The following is a 21,409-nucleotide window of genomic DNA, read 5'->3' on the forward strand; positions in this document are numbered from 1 at the left end:
GAGCGAGCATACTCAACCCACTCAAGTGATGCACCCCTCCTAGGGACGGTATGAAAGAGCCCTAGTAAGCCAGTGATTCAGCCCCTGTAATAGGGTTGGAGGCAGAGAATCCGAGTGAAAAGAGGGGAACCGGCCAGGCAGAGACAGCAAGGGCGGTTCGTTGCTCCAGAGCCTTTCCATTCACCTTCACACTCCTGGGCCAGACTACACTCAATCATATGACCCACTGAAGAGAGGAGTAGAGACGAGAAGGCTCGGCCTCAGACTCCGACTCGCTGCTTAATGGGGAAAACCGAGGTAAAGTTTCTGTCGGCTGAATGAGCGACATCGGTTGAGCATTCCTACAGCATTTCCCTCCAGAAGCCATGAGAAATTTGTCTGGCTGCGGGGACCGTGCAAGGGGATTTATACTAATGTTACTATCTGTACTTACTGGTGGCACAGATGCTGTTTCATCCTTTTCTACACTGAAATTACCCTTGCCTAATGATTGCGTATGAAGCTGGGCTTGCAGCACAGCTATCCTCGCTGTAAGGCGATCGTTCTCCTGTATATTATGAGTACAGCGACTGCAATTAGAAGGCATCATGTTAGTGTTACTACTTAGCTTCGGCTGTTGAAGGTCCTGACGAACCACGTCCAGATAAAGCGTCCGGAGTGAAAAAGTTGAATGAAAAAAAGTTGAGGGAAAATTATAAACGGTAATTAAAAAGTAAAAACCGTAAAGTTGCCAGGTAGCAAAGTAAGGTTGGCAACAAAACACACAGCAACACGTAAACAAGACAAAGATCGTGCTTTTTGGAGAAATGCCTTCTGCTCTGATGAAACACACATTTTATGTGGATATATTGAAGGAACATCTCAAGACATCATCAGGAAGTTAAAGCTTGGTTGCAAATGGGTCTTCCAAATGGACAATGACCCCAAGCATACTTCCAAAATTGTTGTCCGTAAGCCATTTCAAGCCAAGTCAAGTTTGGAGTGGCCATCACAAAGCCCTGACCTCGGTCCTATAGAAAATTTGTGGGCAGAACTGAAAAAGCTTGTGTGAGCAAGGAGGCCTACAAACCTGACTCAGTCACACCAAAATTCACCCAATTTATTGTGGGATGCTTGTGGAAGGCTACCCAAAACGCTTGACACAAGTTAAACAACAAATACTAATTGAGTGTATGTAAAGCTCTGACCCACTGGGAATGTGGTGAAAGAAATAATAGCTGACATATAATTATTTCTACTGTTATTCTGACGTTTCACATTCTTAACATAAAGTGGGGATCCTACCTGACCTAAGACGGGGAATTTTTACGAGGATGAAATGTCAGGAATTGTGAAACTGAGTTTAAATGTATTTGGCTAAGGTGTATGTCAACTTCTGACTTCAACTGTCGTTTTTCAATTTAAATTATCATACAAAATTCTTGCAACCACTAGAATGTTCCAGTGCATTCAGAAAGTATTCAGACCCCTGGACTTTCCACATTTTGTTACGTTAAAGCCTTATTCTAAAATGCATTTAAAAAAAACTCAATCTGCACACAATACCCACAATGACAAAGCAAAAACAGGTTTTTAGACATTTTTTTTTCTCCGAAATAAATAATGAAATGTCACATTTACATAAGTATTCATACACTTTACTCAGTACTTTGTTGGATCACCTTTGGCAGCAATTACAACATTCTTGGCGATGACACTACAAGCTTGGCACACATGTTTTGGAAGTTATTCCTTTTCTTTTCTGCAGATCCTCTCAAGCTCTCAGGTTGGAGGGGGATTGTCACTGCACACCTATTTTCAGATCTCCGGAGATGTTCGATCAGGTTCAAGTCTGGGCTCTGGCTGGGCCAATCAAGGACATTGTCCCGAAGCCACTCCTGCTTTGTCTTGACTGTGTGCTTAGTTGTTGTCCTGTTGGAAGGTGAACCTTTGCCCAAGTCTGAGGTCCTGAGCGCTCTGGAGCAGGTTTTCATCAAGGATCTCTTTTGTACTTTGCTCCGTTCATCTTTGCCTCGATCTTGACTTGTCTCCTAGTCCCTGCTGCTGAAAAACATCCCCACAGCATGATGCCCCACCACTATGCTTCACCGTAGGTATGATGCCAGCTTTCCTCCAGATCTGGTGCCAGGCATTTAGGCCAAAGAGTTCAATCTTGTTTCTCATGGTCTGAGAGTCCTTTAGGCGCCTTTTGTCAAACTCCGAGCAGGCAAGTCAGTTAAGAACATTCTTATTTACAATGACGGCCTATCCCCGCCAAACCCAGACGATGCTGGGCCAAATTTGTTTGCCACCCTATGGGACTCCCAATCACGGCCGGATGTGATACAGCCTGGAATCGAACTAGGGACTGTAGCGATGCCTCTTTCACTGAGATGCTGTGCCTTTGACCACTCCCCCACTCTGGAGCTGAATTTCCAGTCGTGGGCAAATTTGATGTGGCCTGTGATCGTGAAGGTACAGACCAGTGGAGCTTATGCATGGTCCGCCAGGCCCAATACCAGTCCACATACCAAGTGTTGTCATTGATTCCTTGTTGAGACGCCACACTGCTGCTTTTGTCACATGGGATGGCAGCAGCTTTCCACCAAAGTGTGTGTCCTTGGTGGCGTCCTGGTAATACAATTGAGTTATCCTCTGCGTAGTTGATGATGATCACCACTCGCTGCAAGTCCTCATGCTTCAGTTGTAACCTGTGCTTGCTTGGGCCAGCTCTCTTTTTGATGGGAGGCATGATTAGACCATTCTCTTTGTATGACTGGTGGAGTTGATTCAGGCGTGATCTACTGATGCCGAAAGACAAGTTCTGGATACATATATTTGAGCGTTATTATACAATAGATGCAAAATGGCATTCTGAGAACATCACTACACAGTTCGTACACAATGTTAGCTAGCTAGCCAGCCGTCTCATGTCCACTGGCTAGCTAACAGCAAGCTTTAACTAGCAATACAAACTGATTGTCATAGCTAGCTAAAGTTAACCAGATAGGTTCCATGTTAGCTAGTTAGGCTATAACTAGCAATGCGAAATGGCATTCTGAGTGAACATCACAAACGTTACACACGCTTCATACATGTAAGTTAAATGTTAGCTAGCAAGCCTGCCATCTAAGCGCCACTGACGTTAGCTAGCTAACAGCAAGCTTTAATTTGGTCTTTTGTTTAGACATGTAACGTTAGCTAGCTAAAAAATGAACTAAAATCCCAATCCATATAGTAACGTTACTAGCAATACAAACCGATTGTCATAGCTAGCTAAAGTTAAGCAAATAGATTCAATGTTAGCTAGCAAGCCAGCCATCAATCTCCAACTGGCTATCTAACAGCAAGCTTTAACTTGCAATGGAAACAACTTTCTGACAAAATTAAACTTATAATATCTGAAACTGTTAGATTCTTACCCGTATACATGGATGAAAGCTTCACGGTTGACTGCAGCCTTTTTAAAATTACATTTTCATAGTCCGCATGGTACAATCGTCCTACAGAAAGTAGTCCAACTTTCTCCCCACTGACCTTTGTCGATAGCTCCTGATAAATTCAGGGCAGTAATGTTATTGAGAGCAGTAGCAGCATATTTGCACTTCTCCATGGCTAACGTTATATATTTTGAAAAAACTACAGTAGAAAGGATTATCTAAGCATAACGACCAGCTCATTTTATAGACACAAGATTCTACACCGCAGACCAATCCAAACTCATCTCTCGGCATGTTCAGCCCATCTCATTATCTCAGCCAATCATGGCTAGCGGGAAGGTTGTCTTTCTGTGGCTATACCAGCTAGGTTCGTAATTTTAACTATTTTATTCGTATTTACAGATGACATACAAGTTTGTTATTAAGGCATGTACATGTTAGAGAAGGCATTTCTGCCAAAAAGCGCATTTTGATAATTACATTTTCTTTTACAGTAACTGCTCTCCTGTGAAGTCGTGACTTGCGACATACGCCTAGTTTCCTGAATCGGGTCAGAACAATCTAAGATGGTGGGTGTCAAACCTCTTTCTTGGGCTTTTTGAGGTGGAATGGCCCCAATAGAGTGATAAGGGGCCTGCAACTATTTTTCTTCACACGAAATTAATGAATGCAACACATTCGGTCGAAAAATAGCTTCATTTACATCAAATGATTTCTCATGTTTATTATAGAAATAGTTGTCAGCTACATTTCCTAATGTTCTGCTTGAAGTTAATCTGCCATTTTAAGTTGCTGCCAGAGAAACGACACCAGAGAGAAGTACACATCAGTCAGAGCACTGTCTGCTGATCGTACCTGTTGGTGAATGCTATATTTTGATTGGTCAAGATGAGAGCAAAGATATATTTTGAGTGCAACTGAAGCACAACATTTTTATTTTTACATTTGTGATTTGGAACGAACTGTGACTGAAGCTGAGAAGAAGCTAAGAAGCGTTTGTTTTTAATCATCATTTAGAAAGCAAGATTTATTTCCGCTGCAATTTGTTTGAGGAGGAAGTGGATAGCCAGGCCCCCCCATAACAGTTTTTTAAACATTTTTATTAAAAATATTTTTTAAATATAAATGTGGTTGGTTGAAGTGAGCAAATGTTGACGATCAGATTAATCAGTGATTTTGTTATATCATTTTGAGGGGAAATGGTGGAGTAGCTCAGTGGCAGGGCCACCAAGCAGGAGCTTGGGGACCTGCCAATCCTACATTATATCAGAAGGTCACAGCAGTCATCAGCAAAATGTGCTGCTGGGTCTATTAGGTCATATTCTCAGCCCACTCACTCACGTGTGTGTACAGTGTTTTTTTTTGTATGACACCCTGAAAGCATTGTTGTTGCCTACAGTACAATTGCAATAAGAACATGCTAAAGGCACTCCATCTCCAAGGTGAACATGTGCGTACAAGAAAATTCATTTTTATTCCTTCTATGAGCAACTTGTGTGTGTTTGTTTGCGTGTGCACTCAGTTGATGGTTTTAGATGTTGCGAGGCAGACAAAGGCCCCTTTTTTATAATGGAAAAAGATTCAAGTTGGCCTGTGTGGTTTCTCAAAATGTTTGTCTGTTCTGTGACTCTCCATTTCCTCTGAGGCAGAGAGGGGATTCCACACTGAAACCATTAACCTGACTGTCCTGCCACTTATGCGCCCCTTTTAATTTCCCCTCTTCTCTCTCCATGGGTCAGAGCATAATTAGCAAAAGGACTGGGCAGAGTATTGTTAATCTTCAATTAAAAGCTAATGGCACAAATCTGAATGTGATAGAAGGATTAGGCAGAATCAAAATTGTGGGCAGTTTCCTTTTAATAATATTGGCATTTCCCTTCTCGAGGATCATCTCCACCTCTGATCCACCACCTACTGTGATTCTAGGAAGTAAGCATGTCATAACTGACCGACATGCACCCAGTTGACTGACAGCAGTTGCTGGTCAGCTCCTGTCCACATGCCAATGGCCCAATAGTATTCTAACACTCAGGGGTTGCATTAGCTTTCAGAGATCTACATTTTCAAAATGCAGACGGCCAGAAAATCTGTTGTAAACCATTTCACCTGTGTTTTACATTGACAGTTTGTAGCCAGCTACATTTCCTAATGTTTTGCTTGAAGTTAATCTTGCATTTTAACTTGCTACCGGAGGAAAAATTACACTGGAGGAAAGTACTGGAAAAAAAGTAGCCTACACCAGTCAGAGCGCTGTCTGGTGATCTAATGACCAGCAAAGATGGGCTATTGCATCTGATTGGAGAAGTGCAACTGAAGCACAACATTAGTCCTTTTACATTCATGATTTGGAGTGTACAGTAAGAAGCATTTTAGATATGTTTACAAAACGCAGCAAGATATTTGTCTGTGGTTTTATCTTTTCTGCATGAAAAATGCAGAATCCTGCATTAATGCGACCCCTGGCTGACTGAAGTCAATACCATTTTCCAAGACAATTCAATGTTTGGTTGTGAGTTAGGACTTACTGACACATGCCTTGACCGTGTTCTTAGAAACACAGCCTGAAGAACAGAGGGTCAGTTGTGTGTGTCAGTAATTCACTCAACCCACACCTCCCAGGATTCTCTCAATTTTAGAACCTGGCAGTCATGGAGCCCACAGAGGATGTTTTTGTCCAAATCTAAGCAATGCATCGGCCAGACTTAACTAGTAGCTACCTCCAGCAGCCTGAGCACCTCCTGGGGCCTTTTACAGCTCCTCTAATGAAGAGGCTGATTCACTTACAGCCTATCGATTTCCCTGGAACTCCCTGGCTTGTTCCCCCTGCCTGCTGCCACACCTCTCCTCTGGAGCTAGCGGACTGTGAGCTGCCCGGCTGTTAGCTGCCTATCAGGCCAGGCGTGAGGCATGCTGCCTTGGCTGTAGTTGGCTGCAGTGTTAACCGTCAACGCGTTGCAGGAGCAGTAGGGGGTCTACTCCATGGCGCACCTGGCCTCCCCACTGCGACAGCTGCCAGGCAGGAATGTGCAAGGTCGAGGTGGATGTGGGTGGAAATTCGCAGCGTGATCAGAACACAACCCCCTAACATTTAAACCTGCTAATGTAAGCGCCAAAGAAATCAGGGGAATGTGCTGCTTTAATCAAATGTATGTTTCTGTTTCTCTTTCTGGAAGTCCTGAGTCTAGTGCGATGGGAAAGAGACTAAGTGTCTCCTGTTTTGAACTGCTCCTCCTGAATGGATGACTGATCTGTTAATCATGCCGCACTTGGAAATGTAGTGGTTTTAATAAATTAATCATACTGTATTTTTAATTGACCAAGAACCTGTAATAGACTGTAGCCTTGGCCTATCTGTACCACAATATTTAAGCAGATTTAGTTGCAGTGCACGATTACAATGACTGTTGAATAGCAGTTAAATAGCTACTGCAGTATGCTGTTAAAATTATGAACTCGGCCCAGGACTAGCATCTTGCGGTCCCATTTGATAGTTAGTGAAGTCGGTGTAGAATAGTGAATGTTTTATGAGTGTACATGTTTACCAACTATTACTAGCGAATGCGTTCTTAGTCTTGTTTTGCTAGTGCGCTGGTTAAAAATAGACAAGCCGTGTGTGTTTCTCAAGCCTGGGGTGTGTGTGAAGTAGAGTCATGATCCCAGGCAGAGGTCACAACAGTCTGTCATGTCATGAGACCTCATGAGGACACTGACCTTCCTAATGCTTTAAGTTGAGGAAATAAGTCTGGTGTCACTCAGTCTCAGCTGAGATTCATAGACTTCCTGATGTTAACATCATTTCAACACACTTTTATGATCATGGGATATTGATGGCTCCAACTGTAACACATATCAATGTAAAGGGGCGTAGGCTTCACATATTCATCCTCAACCTTATTTTAATCAATTTACATGTTTATGTAGACCTTTTGAAATGCCCAGCATGCTCATGCTTTGACAGCTGCACAGTTCATACAGTAGCTTAACAGAAGCGCAGTGTGCTTTCAATTAACTCTGGACTGAGCTGATGGCAAAGCAAATTTAGCCCCTACCGGCAAACACACCAGTCTTAAAAACCTTCACAGCCGGAGCCCTGAAAGCGTCTGGAAATTAAACGGGTGGGGGTCAAAGTTGTTTTGGCCAGAGGAGAAAAGTGTACAATCCTGTGTGCATTAATTTGACAGCTCAACCCCAGGAAGCAGGCCTGTAAAGGTCATGAGGGTTGAGGCTGGCCGGGCAGTGCGACAACACCATGGCCGCCGCTGGGCTCAGCTAACTGACCTTTGAGCAACGTTTGTGTGCTCAGAATACGTTAAAGCTGATGTTCTTGGAAAGGAATGGAGTTCTCTTGTGTAAAACCCTAAGTTGTAAACTGCACCTTCCCCTCCCCTGTTCTCTCCCCTCTACACTATACCCTAGCCTCCACCTCCTGTGGGCTGCTGGCCACTCAGCTGTAAGCTAGCCACTGACTCTCACACAGGTTCCAGTGAACACCAGAAACATGTATTACTACAGAAACGTAGGAAATCAAGGTTTTCCAATACAAGCAGTAGACCTCCATCAGGCAACAAACCTCAGACACCACTCCTTAGAGAGCGACCTGAAATACAGTTGAGATAGAAAATAAATTGTAAGTGTTTATTTAGCTGGGCTATTTGTGTGTATGAATGGCCTTTAGAGAGTGAATGGTTTCTCCGAGGTAGGGGTGTGAATGTTAAGTGTTTCAATGAAATTGGTATCTTCAACGTTTTGAAGAAAATCCATGTTAACTGCACTGTGGAAAAACATTATTTATTTTTTATCACAAAACTACCACTAACAGGTCCCCATCATAAGTGGAACGATACAAATTGTACAAATACCTAACGAAACAATGCTTTAACTTTCGCAGGAGATATGCATCTTTCAAATGATTTGCAGATCTGAAGCGCTCCACACATTGTCATTAACTGTTGGAAAAATGGCAGGGTGAGACATACGACAGCAGTGAAAGTCCTGTATGGCAATACTTTAAATGAGAATGTGATGAAATGAAAACTTTGCTTGGTGAAATTGAGCTACAGTGGCAGTACAGGTGATGCTTAACCATCTGAAAGGGAGGCACCGTGAGACCCAAACTGTTGCTGGCAGCGGGCGCAGGCCCGCAACAGACGCTAGACAGGCTTTTCACGTGAAGGTGCGTTAAGGGACGAAGTGATGAATTCCCACCTGATTATAGAAATGATTGCGGTTGATATGCAGCCATTGTCAATGGTAGAGGATGTCGGCTTCAATGCGCGGTGATGGCATATCTAGAACAGTGACTGCCTGGATGGAGAAGTTGTACTCTGCAAGTACAACGCATGAGCTCTCAAAAACCCGATACGTGGTTTTAAGATGTTGGACGTCTATGAACAAGCTGTTATATACGGGTCGCATTAGAGTTCTGAAATATTTAAGTGGACCATGAGAATCTGCTTTTTAAAACCATTTCACTTGCGTTTTATATTTAAAGTCAAGTGTTTTCTTTGCTTCAGTAGAGTAATCAGGGGTGTGCAACTAGAGTTGTCCTTCACAGAAAATAGCCAACTTTTTTAGTGCAACATACTCTGCAGAAAATAACTTCATGTCATTTGGTAAAAATTAAGTGCAACGGTATTTGGCTAGCAGCGACAAGTAAATGATCTTGAAATGAAGAAGCAAGATCTTTATTTCTGTTTAGGGTAAGTAGCTTGCTACATTCTATGATGTTTTGCTTGAAGTTAACTAATGGAGAAAAGTAAGCTACACTGAGAAGAGAAGTACCGGAGAAATGCTACAGATCAGTCGGAGCGCTGTCTGCTGATAGAATGCCCTTCTGTGAATTCTCATCCTGAGTGGAGGAGTGCAACTGAAGCCAAAAATGAGTCTGATGTCAAGCAGAAATGACAATAAAAAGCATTTTCTTATGAGTTTTATATTTTTCTCTCCCCCAAATGAAAAACACAGAATTCTGCGTTAACGCGACCCCTGCATAGTGGTTCCTCCTTTTAGAAGTTGCGAGCTTACGCCGCGGGACTTATAGGTAATTTGTGGTTTAGTACGCTACCCTGTGTCACCACCTCATTGCTCCAGACCAGCATAAGGGGGAGTTAGAGCACTGATTGTGCTCTTCGGTCCTGTGTCTCTAACTGATAATGAATGGGTGACATAAACCTAAATAGAAACTGATCATTATTTACAAATTAGTAACAATGTCTCACCCCATGTTCAAGAATGGTATTTTTCTCACTCATTTTACGTTATTTGAAAACTAAATAATCCCAAATATAATTTTTTGAACAAAGCGATTTATTATTGGATATTCTCACAGATATATTATTAACCCTGTTATTAGCAGGACTATTTATATTGGTCATGGCTCCCAAGTGGCGCACAATGGGATTGCCTTGCAGTTCTCCAGCTGTATCCACTGAAAGCGCTTGAGGTTCAAGGCACGAGGACAGGGGGCACGGGATGGGCCGCAGAGCCGGCACAGAAGACCGACTTGGCCCGAGGAAGGGAGTGGAACCCCACCCCGACACACTGGCAACACTTTAATGGGCCTTGCACTAATAATGGTGCTGACTAGGGAAACGTTCCCTCTGTTCTGTTCTTAGTCAAACTAAAAAATGTAACTAATAATGGGATCTTTATGCTTTCATTAATAAAATAATGATAAAAATAGTATTTCAAAATGCCAACGTTTATTTAGCTATGGATCCATAACGAATTACAATGGGAATAAATATCACTGAATTACAGAAATATCCTCAATGTAATTATTGGCGGAGAGTCACGTCATATTTTTCAATATACTGTAGGCCTACCATAGGCGACATGAGTCTCTCTAGTGTTGAGTAATGTGCTGTTAATAGTGGTGTAGGTCTTATTTAAAGAGCATATTGAAGTGAGCAGCAATAGGATTTGAAGCAAATGCCTACAACTATTTTAGCATCGTTTCGTGCTGCTCTGAGACCAGCATGTGGACTGGCCTTGATAAATCAATGAGGTTTTTATTTTCACTTAATTTCCATTTGTGTATTAGACTAGAATTAGAAATTTAGGGTGTAGAAATGTTAAGCTCATATACCCTGAAGACAGCTAGTCTGTCAACGTTGGTTATTAAATTATTGCCTCTGTGCTCCTAGAGCGGGCGGCTTGGCTCTCCTTTAATTTTTCAAGTGTTCCACTCCTCTAGCCAAAATTGGTGTGCGTTTCTTTCGCCTCTAGATGCTCTTAGTGTGATCTTTATTTAACTAGGCAAGTCAGTTAAGAACAAATTCTTATTTACAAGGACAGCCTACCCCTTCCTCCCCGTCGGGGAATTGAACCCCGGTCTTCTGCATGCCCGCATTCTCTAGTACAGCCACTATTGAAGGCTATCAAATGCTTTTCAAAGATGCCCTCTGGTGGTCAAACTAGCACTAACTAGCATTAATGGTACCCGTGGTTCACACTTAAATAACGTGCCATAGAATTCTGCGGCACCATGCGAGCTGCCCGCAGTACGCAGCAGAGAATCTAAAAACAGCATTAATTACCATAGTTGCTGAGTGGGTGGGGGACAGCAGTAAGGTGAGTGCCGTTTGGTAGCCAGCTGCGGTAGATGGAATTGCATTGCCACCTAGGGGTTATACGCAGGAAAATATCTGCACTGTGAATTCACATATAATTGTATTTTTTTTATTTAAATGCAACAAAACAGCCCTACTTGTCACAGCCCTACTTCGAGGAGTTGATGATTTGCATAATGGCCTTGCTTGGGAGGGATGGGCTGAATTTATTCTAAAAGAGTAACATAAACAAACCAAAAATTTACCCACAATGGGAGGAGTGAAGATTGGAGACTGGGAGAGCACGACACAATTCAGTGCTATTTGTGTGATTGTAAAAATGTATCTTTTTATGAAGGTCTGAGATGATAGCTGTCCGGGACACAAAGTACCTGCTCACTAAGTCAGAAATTGATTCATTGTAGCTTATGTGCTGTCACAATGCCTTCACTGATCTTATTCTGATTGCATAATAAAACATTTTTGAAGTGTTTTTTTTTCATTTGCTGGTGTCCTGTTACAAATGCCAGCTGGGATATTTGTTTCCATTGCAAGGTGTTTGGTAAAATGATGACACCAGCTCAATATGTTTAAGGTCAATAGTGCAACAGTGTTGAATGTCCTCCAAAAACAATGACCAGAAAACAAACTGCTTACCTTCATCATAAATACGGCTACTCTGGGACTAGGATTTGTAGTGTTGTCCTTTTTGCTGAAATGAAATGAAGCGTAACAGTGCTCTCCAGTTTGGTGTTGGTGTTGTGTTGAATGTGGTTGTTTTACATCAGCCTATAGAATAGGCCTAACCTATGGGTTGGATATGGGAACAGACCTTAAGTGATATTCATCAGTCAAGGATCATTTATTTACTATGCGGCCAGTGGAAGTGTGTGTCACCAGGAGTCCAGGGAAGCTTGTGGTAGAGTGAGGGTATGGATATTGTCCTCATAGCTACAAACAGTGGCATTTCCCTACTAACATTGTATGGTTTTACCCCAGGCATCCAACATAATAGGTGGTGTCTGGCTATCCAGAAAGTCAAGTGTCAAATGCTACCTACAACCCCTGAACAACCTCTCTATGAAACAAGCATTCTTCCCACTCTGTTGTCTGTGAGCCCATTCTCTTTGCTGTCCTAGATACTAGTACAGCAAACCTGTAGTATTGCTTTTACTTGTACTCAACCAAGGCAGGGTAGTCCCATGCTGTTAGTTTTCTCAAACAAGCCTCTATTCTTAATTGTCATCCTTGAGTTGTCACATAGCTGGCGATCTTGGCAGGAATTCTCCAAGTCTAACACCACTCTCCAACTGTCTTTCGATATCACCCCACATGAAGATGAAACGCAAGTCTCTACATCTGTAATTGACCACATGTTTCTCTGTGGCCCAATTTTGGCGAACAGTGTACAGTACACTACTACAAGTTACTGTAGCAGGGAGGAAAGGATATCTTCAGATTCCTCTTCGCTTTTCTACTATCCTCTGGTCTGCATTGTGACTGACCTAAGCCTTGGGATGCATCCCAAATGGTAACCAATTTCCTATATAGTGCACTACTTTTGACCAAAGCCCATAGGCCTCTGTTCAAAAGTAGTCCACTATAAAGGGAAAGGGTTGCCATTTGGGACACAACCTGAGTATTTGTTGTGAAGACACATACTGTACCTTTTCCAATGGGTGTAACTGTGGAGAGGGGTTTGTCCGGTGGAGGATTGGGAAGATGGGGGACAGAGACAGGGGCTGCTGGGACGTCTGTTTGTTATAAGCCGAGAGCATCGGAGGAGCCCACTGAGGTCATTAGGCTTGACACACACGTCAGCCCAGGCCCAGTGTTTGGAAGCTCTGCTGACTGGAGGAAGCCATAATGGAAGCATTCTTGCGGAGTTATCCCGGCTGAGCGGCCAGCCGACCTGCTGGATCGCTAACTCACTGGGCTTTGTTCTCCTCTCATTGGGATGTGGAGACTAATTACACTATTATTATTATTATATACACACACTGCTTTTGATTTAGAACTGAAATCGTTTGTGAGAAGTGTGTGATGTATTTAGTATACAGTTTTTATATTGTCATTTTGAGTAGTTTTACTCTCTTATTACAGCTGGTAACCTTTGCGTCCGTTGAATGATACAAAAAACAACAAACAGCTTTTTGGCTCATGGTTGTCTTAGTCTCCACAGCCTAGCTGAGAGGCTGAAGGGAACAGCTCGCAGCTGTGTCACTGAGCTGCGGTGAAGGCGCTTCCTCATGACTTCACCTCATCGCTGCCCGGCGTACCCGCTCCATCCACTCGATGTAGAGCCCCACATGTATGACACCAGGGTTGTGAGGGCAAACACAGGCGCTGCATGCCTGGGAGTCTGCCGGTTACAGAGATGACATGTTTTCACATTGCTGACACTGCTCGTTTGATGTCAACTACAGTGAACATGATTCAACTTGACTCTGGGAGATATTGAAGATGTGATGTTTGGAAGGGATTCTTTAAAAAAAATATTATTGTACATGTGCATCTTATCAGATTCCTCTTTCTATGCGTGACTAGTGAGCTGTAAGTAATCGCCCCCCCAGGGCCTTTCTTAAACACTAAGATAATATTTTCCAAGTACTGTATCTGCTGTCCTAAGAGCACTTTTGCCATCACTGCATTAGCATACGCCTGAAGACATTCATTTTGCATTTGTCATTTTAGCAGGCTCTCTTATCCATAGCGACTTAGTTATTCATCAATTACCCATCAGACAATACCCAGAACCTCTATATGACAGGTTAAAGACATATCTGGGAGTTGTAGAAAGAGATGGACAATGTGGTATTAATCTGGGAGAGCTGCTACCCCCTTATAGGAGATTTTACATTCCCAGAAATACTAAGAACATTAGGGCAGCAGGCAACGTATGTTCGTGGAACAAGTGCTCTCGTGACTCCACAGCACACTTGATTTGGTCCCTGGGGTCCCCTGCTATGTCTGTTCAACTCAGCACTTCTGCACACACAGGCAATCTCCTCCCATTCAAATTCATCATCGGTGATGCCTCCTGATATTTTGTGACAACCACTCAAAGGCAAGGAAAAGCCTTCCATATGGATCCATCAGGTTTAAATGAAGGTGCCTTGACCTCCGTTGCTGCAGTGTAGCCGATCCCTAGAGGTGCAATTCTGTCAGAGTTCACACGGAGTTATACTCAGCATGTAGGCTGCTGTACTCCCTATTCATTTTAATTCTTGTCAGATGGAGCACTTGTTGCCCCCTCTGCGTGTGAAGGCTTGTTAGCGTAGTGCTGATGTCAGTAGTACTGTATGATAGACTTTGCGGCCCTCGAACTCATTCCCAAAAGAATGCATTTCAGAACTGTCATCCTGTATGAGTGTTGCCAGACCGACTTGACAAGAAAAGTGTACCTGTCAACTCTACAGTGATCTGTGCGTTGGCCAGGTTGTCAATGTCCGCTTCCTTAGTCTCTCTGTCTCTGTTGCAGACCCTGGTTGGACCGTAATGACCGCACGCTTCCGGTTGCCTGCTGGCAGATCTTACAATGTCCGGGCGTCGGAGCTGGCACGCGACAGCCAGCACACGGAGGTGGTCTGCAACATACTTCTCTTGGACAACACCGTCCAGTCCTTCAAAGTTAACGTAAGTATCACAACAAACTCTAGTATATTCATGTTTGTGTACAGTATGTTCCTGATCCACTGTAATGTGTTAACCATGTTGAAAGCACTAAATGGCCATGTCCCCGAGTAGTGCAGTATTGCAGCCCTACTCTACACACAAACTCTGGCACTCCAACTATCGAACACTGTCCTCTTGCGGTGGTAGATCTTTCAGGGCTATTTTGGCGCCAAGATTGTGCAACTCTCCCCTATAAAATTTCAAGGACTGTTAGACCACAACATGTTGTTAATCTAAGATGAAAATGACCCCCAGCTGTTCCTGACACCCTCTGCAGGGTGGAGAAGGATGGGGGTTTAGGCCAGGGCTGCAGCCCTAGCTCCTCTCACCATGAAATGCCTGACATTCCTACTCAGAGGAGCCTCCCCAAGTGCTGCCCATTTCAAGTACATACTCGCTCACAGGCAGCATCTTTCTAGCTATACATACACACTACACACACTGGGTGCCAATCAGGGACAGTAAATCATAGTGTTCACTGTCTTGATTGCAGCACCATTGTTTTCCCTCCCGATAGAGAGCAGTTGCTGCTGCTGCTAGGTTATTTGAGCGAGGCAGCCAGCCACAGAGAAAATGTTCACCACAGGACATTTCTCTCGATGTTGTCATTGTTCAGAAAGATGGCCACAGAATCATATTTTATGTCAGGGGGAATATAAAAGCGGTTGCACAAAGTCACAAACTGTCCCCACATGTTATATAATAGTTATTATGGAACTTCTGAGTGATGTTTTTTTTATTTTTATAATCTCCATCTGTTGCCCCGGTAGCCCAGCTTTAACAGGAGCTCATGACTGGTCTTGGCCGAGCAGCTTAATGAATCAAACTCAACTTTCCTGATTTCCTCCCTCAGTTTCATAGCGATTTGTTCTATGCGGTTCCTGGAAACACAGCCGTCCCTGGCGTAACAAGAGTTGAATTGATCAGATTTAACCAAGCCTTGTCGTGACTTACATACTGAACAGATCTTTTGAATGTGAGTGGAAATTCATAATCCAAGATGGAGAGTTGAGAGCGAGACAAGGGAGGAGGAGAGAGGGGGATGAAGGGGATAGTAAGGAAGGGCCTGAGTGATTGCTGGTGTCAGACAGGTCAATGTAAATATTCTCATTCCTGGTTGTCTGGGTGGGTGTAAAGTGGGGAAAGGTAGGGTATGTGCTTAACTATACGCTCATGCATGCATACATTGTGAGGTGCTTTCTGGACAAGCTTAAAAGGGTGTGCGAGCATGGTGTTGTGTATCGGGTGTGACGCTTGACTGTGTGTGTAGCCCCATGCCATATCCTCAGCCCTGGCCTCCCACTTTAGAACTCCCCTCCCAGGGGACCACTCAGACTCCTCTCCCTGCCTGCCCCCTTCTCTCCCTGCCTGCCTGTGTCCAGGGTTAAAGTTCTGTCACTGCGACGGATTTCCGTCCTATGGATTCTAGAGGTCGTTTAAAAATGCTGCTTTGGAGATGAGACTGATACAGAATTGTCTGTTCTACGAAATAAATTCCCAAATAATTGTTTTTGCAAATAGACTTACGCTGTGTGCACTGAACTGACAGTGATGTTGAGATGAATCGGAATGGCCGATTTTAATTAGGGCCGATTTCAAGTTTTCATAACAATCGGAAATCGGTATTTTTGGGCGGCGATTTAAAAAAATATATATTTATTTTAATGTAATTAAAAAAAATAAAAATAAACATTTTTTATACCTTTTTATTTAACTAGGCAAGTCAGTTAACACATTCTTATTTTCAATGACGGCCTAGGAACGGTGGGTTAACTGCCTCGTTCAGGGGCAGAACGACAGATTTTCACATTGTCAGCTCGGGGGATCCAATCTTGCAACCTTACAGTTAACTAGTCCAACGCAATAACGACCTGCCTCTCTCTCGTTGCACTCCACAAGGAGATTGCCTGTTACGCAAATGCAGTAAGGTAAGTTGCTAGCTAGCATTAAACTTATCTTATCAAAAACAATCAATCATAATCACTAGTTAACTACACATGGTTGATGATATTACTAGATATTATCTAGCGTATCCTGCGTTGCATATAATCTGAGCATACAAGTACCTGACTGAGCGGTGGTAGGCAGAAGCAGGTGCTGTCATTCAAACAGCACTTTTGTGAGTTTTGCCAGCAGCTCTTTGTTGTGCGTCAAGCATTGCGCTGTTTATGACTTCAAGCCTATCAACTCCCGAGATGAGGCTGGTGTGACCGAAGTGAAATGGCTAACTAGTTAGCGCGCTAATAGCGTTTCAAACATCACTCGCTCTGAGCCTTCTAGTAGTTGTTCCCCTTGCTCTGCATTGGTAACGCTGCTTCGATGGTGGCTGTTGTCGTTGTGTTGCTGGTTCAAGCCCAGGGAGGAGCGAGGAGAGGGACGGAAGCTATACTGTTACACTGGCAATACTAAAGTGCCTATAAGAACATCCAATAGTGAAAGGTTAATGAAATACAAATTGTATAGAGGGAAATAGTCCTATAATTCCTATAACTACAACCTAAAACTTCTTACCTGGGAATATTGAAGACTCATGTTAAAAGGAACCACCAGCGTTCATATGTTCTCATGTTCTGGGCAAGGAACTTAAACGTTAGCTTTTTTACTTTTTTACTTCTCCAACACTTTGTTTTTGCATTATTTAAACCAAATTGAACATGTTTCATTATTTATTTGGGGCGAAATTGATTTTATTGATGTATTATACTACGTTAAAATAAGTGTTCATTCAGTATTGTTGTAATTGTCATTATTACAAAGAAAGAAGAAAAATAAAAAACGGCAGATTAATCGGTATCGGATTTTTATGGTCCTCCAATAATCGGTATCGGCGTTGAAAAAAATCGTAATCGGTCGACCTCTAATTTAAATAGTCTAATGTGCACAACTCAAACAGTTGTGTGTCGCTGCTGGAAAAGACATCCTGGGTGATCAAGTATAGGCTTTGAATGAAACTTTCCAGTGCTACTGTTTTTGCCATGTAATGTTATTAAAACAAAATCAGACGACCCCATAGTAGAATAGTTGACCTATTTTCCTAGTCGGCTTGTGTTCAATGCGAGAGAAATATTAATCTTGATGCGCATTCGAGTTGCGAGAGCCATAGGGAGGGAAACATATTCTAACAAGCAGTCAGTGCACAACAATTCTTATTGCAATAGTGGGAAAAACACTTTTGAAAGCAGTTTTGGCCTTTGTTAAAAAAATAGGTTAAAATCATAAACAAGTATGTGGATTAGAAATGTTGTAAAGAATAAAATGGACAGAACTCCCAATCTATCATTAATATTAAAGCTTTCCATTGCTTCCCCATTCATTTCTCTACGCCTACAATTGCCCGCGTGGCTTAGTAACTGCAGTTTTTTAAACAACTGAAGTTTGAAGCATGGTTTAGGCGCAGTTGGGCAACGGAGTTCTTAGAGGCAATGGTGTCTTAAAAGGGCAATGACATGCTTTGTAATATTAAACAAAAAAAATCAAATTTTCGAGTGAATAATTTTAAATAATTAATAATAACAATCAAGATGTGTTCAATAGGATAAATGCAGATGGACTAAGCCATTAAGGTTGACTCAGATTTGCCAGAAATGCTCCTTACAGGACACATCACTGTGCTCTATGCTCCTCTGCAAACTGCTCATCTCTGTATACCTGTTGCAAGACCCATTGGTTGATGCTTTATTATAAAACCCTCTTAGGCCTCACTCCCCCCGCGATATAGTTGAAGTCGGAAGTTTGCATACACTTAGGTTGGAGTCAGTAAAACAGTTTTTTTTCAACCACTCCACAAAATTTCTTGTTAACAAACTATAGTTTTGTCAAATCGGTTAGGATATCTTCTTTGCATGACACAATTTTCCCAACACTTGTTTACAGACAGATTATTTCACTTATAATTCATTGTATCACAATTCCAGTGGGTCAGAAGTTTACTTACACTAAGTTGACCGTGCCTTTAAATGATGTCATGGCTTTAGAAGCTTCTGATAGGCTAATTGACATAATTTGAGTCAATTGGAGGTGTAGATGTTGATGTTTTTCAAGGCCTACCTTCAAACTCAGTCCCTCTTTGCTTGACATGGGAAAATCAAAATAAATCAGCCAAGACTTCAGAAAAATAATTGTAGACCTTCGGTTCATCCTTGGGAGCAAAAATAATTGTAGACCTCTGGTTCATCCTTGGGAGCAATTTCCAAACACCTGAAGGTACCACGTTCATCTGTACAAACAATTGTACGCAACTATAAACACCATGGGACCTCTCGGCCATCATACCGCTCAGGAAGAGGACGTCTCCTAGAGATGAACGTACTTTGGTGCGAAAAGTGCAAATCAATCCCAGAACAACAGCAAAGGACCATGTGAAGATGCTTGAGGAAACAGGTACAAAAGTATCTACCGTGAGCAACATAATTCATTAATAATAATAATAATTCATTTTTTGTTATTTTGGTTTGGTACTCTAGCACTTTGAGTTTGAAAGGATAGAATGAGGGTGAAGTGCAGACTGTCAGCTTTAATTTGAGGGTATTTTCATACATACCGGGTGAACAGTTTAGAAATTATAGAAGATTTTGTACGTAGTCTCCCCCCCCCCCCCCCCCCCCCCCCCCATTTTCAGGCATAAAAACTTTGGACAGTTTAACATAATGTAGAATAAAGTAATCATTGTTAATATTTGGTCGCATATCCTTCGCATGCAATGACTGCTTGAAGTCTGCGATGCATCGACATCACCAGATGCTGGGTATCTTCCCTGGTGATGCTTTCTCAGGCCTGAACTGCAGCCATCTTCAGTTCCTGCTTGTTTCGGGGACTTACTGCCTTCAGTCTCTTCTTCAGCATGTAAAATGCATGTTCAATTGGATTCAGATCCGGTGATTCACTTGGCCAGTCAAGGATTTCCACTTTTTGGCCATCAAAAACCCCTTCGTTGCTCTAGCAGTATGTTTAGGGTCATTGTTTTGCTGCATGATGAAGTGCCGTCCAATGAGTTTGGAGGCATTTGGTTTTATCTGAGCAGATAAAATATTTCTGAAGACTTCAGAATTAATTGTTCTACTTCTGTCTGCAGTCACATCATCGACGAAGACAAGCCATAGCACCCCCTCCACCATGTTTCACAGATGAGGTGGTATGCTTTGGATCATGGGCATGTCTTTTTTTTCTCTCTCCACACTTTCCTCTTGCTATCACACTGGTACATGTTAATCTTTGTCTCATCTGTCCACTATACTTTTTTCCAGAACTCTTGGGGCTGTTTTTAGGTGCTTTTTAGCAAACTGTAATCTTGCCTTTCTGTTCAGGCTTATCAGTGGTTTGCATCTTGTAGTGTACCCTCTGTAGTCCTGCTGGTGTAGTCTTCTACGTATGGTTGACTTTGACACATCTACACCTGCATCAAGGAGAGTGTTTTTGATCAGGGTTTTTGCAATGTTCCTGATTGATTGATGTTCAATTCTGAGCCTTATGACGGCCAGCTTCATTTGCATCGACACTGCTGTCTTATGTTGTCACACCCCAACAACAACCTCCAAAGGCAACAGCAAAGTCTAGAATCAATACTATTCATCAACAGCTCTCCTGCATTCACTAACGTCACAAATGAATACACCTGCCTAACGACATATCTGTGAAGCCAATTCAACAAATACTTGCAGTACTTTAAAATGGGGGGACCATGTACAAAAGGTGCTGTCATTTCTAAACGGATCATCCGATATGTATGAAAATACCCTCAAATTAAAGCTGACAGTCTGCACTTCATCCTCATTGTCGTTGTATCCTTTCAAACTCAGTGCTAGAGTACAGAACCAAAGTAACAAAAAAAATTCTCACTGTCCAGTGAATTATGGTGCTCACTGTATATCCACAGTAAAATGAGTCCTATATCAACATAACCTGAAAGGCCGCTCAGCAAGGAAGAAGCCACTGCTCCAAAATCGCCATTAAAATTCGCCAGACTACCGTTTGCAACTGCACATGGGGACAAAGATTCTACTTTTTAGAGAAATGTCCTCTGGCCTGATGAAACAAAAATAGAACTGTTTGGCCATAATGACCATCGTTATGTTTGGAGGAAAAAGGGGGAGGCTTGCAAGCCGGGGAACACCATCCCAACCGTGAGTACGGGGGTGGCAGTATCATGTTGTGGGGGTGCTTTGTTGCAGGAGACTTGTGCTCTTCACAAAATAGATGGCATCACGAGGGATGAAAATGATGTGGATATATTGAAGCAACATCTCAAGACATCAGTCAGGAAGTTAAAGCTTGGTCGCAAATGGGTCTTTCAAATGGACAATGACCCCAAGCATACTTCCAAAGTTGTGGCAAAAAGGACAACAAAGTCAAGGTATTGGAGTGGCCATCACAAAGCCCTGACCTCATCTATAGAACATTTGTGGACAGAACTGAAAAAGCATGTGCGAGCAAGGAGACCTACAAACCTGACTCGGTTACACCAGCTCTGTCAGGAGGAATGGGCCAAAAGCTTGTGAAAGACTAGACTACCTGAAACGTTTGACCCAAGTTAAACAATTTAAAGGCAATGCTACCAAATACTAATTTAGTGCATGTAAACTTCTGACCCACTGAGAATGTGATGAAAGAAATAATAGCTGAAATAAATAATTCTCTCTCTTATTCTGACATTTCACATTCTTAAAATAAAGTTGTGATCCTATCTGACCTAAGACAGGGAATTTTAACTAGGATTAAATGTCAGGAATTGTGAAAAATGGAGTTTAAATGTGTATGTTAACTTCTGAC

At 42.5% G+C, this 21,409-nt stretch overlaps 1 protein-coding gene across 8 annotated transcripts in view; it reads left to right on the forward strand.

Moving 5' to 3' along the window:
• LOC110520208 (protein tyrosine phosphatase non-receptor type 4) overlaps positions 1-21,409 on the forward strand; it is a 108,440-nt gene that overhangs the window by 18,779 nt on the left and 68,252 nt on the right. For 5 of the 8 annotated variants that reach the window (XM_090229935.1, XM_090229938.1, XM_090229940.1 and 2 more), the window contains exon 2: positions 14,451-14,605. In XM_090229935.1, the coding sequence (XP_090086061.1) occupies positions 14,468-14,605 (138 nt within the window). In that variant the 5' untranslated portion in view covers positions 14,451-14,467. Of the gene's footprint in view, positions 1-3,913; positions 3,989-14,450; positions 14,606-21,409 lie in introns of all 8 variants that reach the window. The other 3 variants (XM_090229936.1, XM_090229939.1, XM_090229934.1) reach the window with 1 other exon arrangement.

The sequence above is a fragment of the Oncorhynchus mykiss genome, chromosome 3, assembly GCF_057628025.1.
Source record: "Oncorhynchus mykiss isolate SJ-2025 chromosome 3, ASM5762802v1, whole genome shotgun sequence".
NCBI classification, from domain to species: Eukaryota; Metazoa; Chordata; class Actinopteri; order Salmoniformes; family Salmonidae; genus Oncorhynchus; species Oncorhynchus mykiss.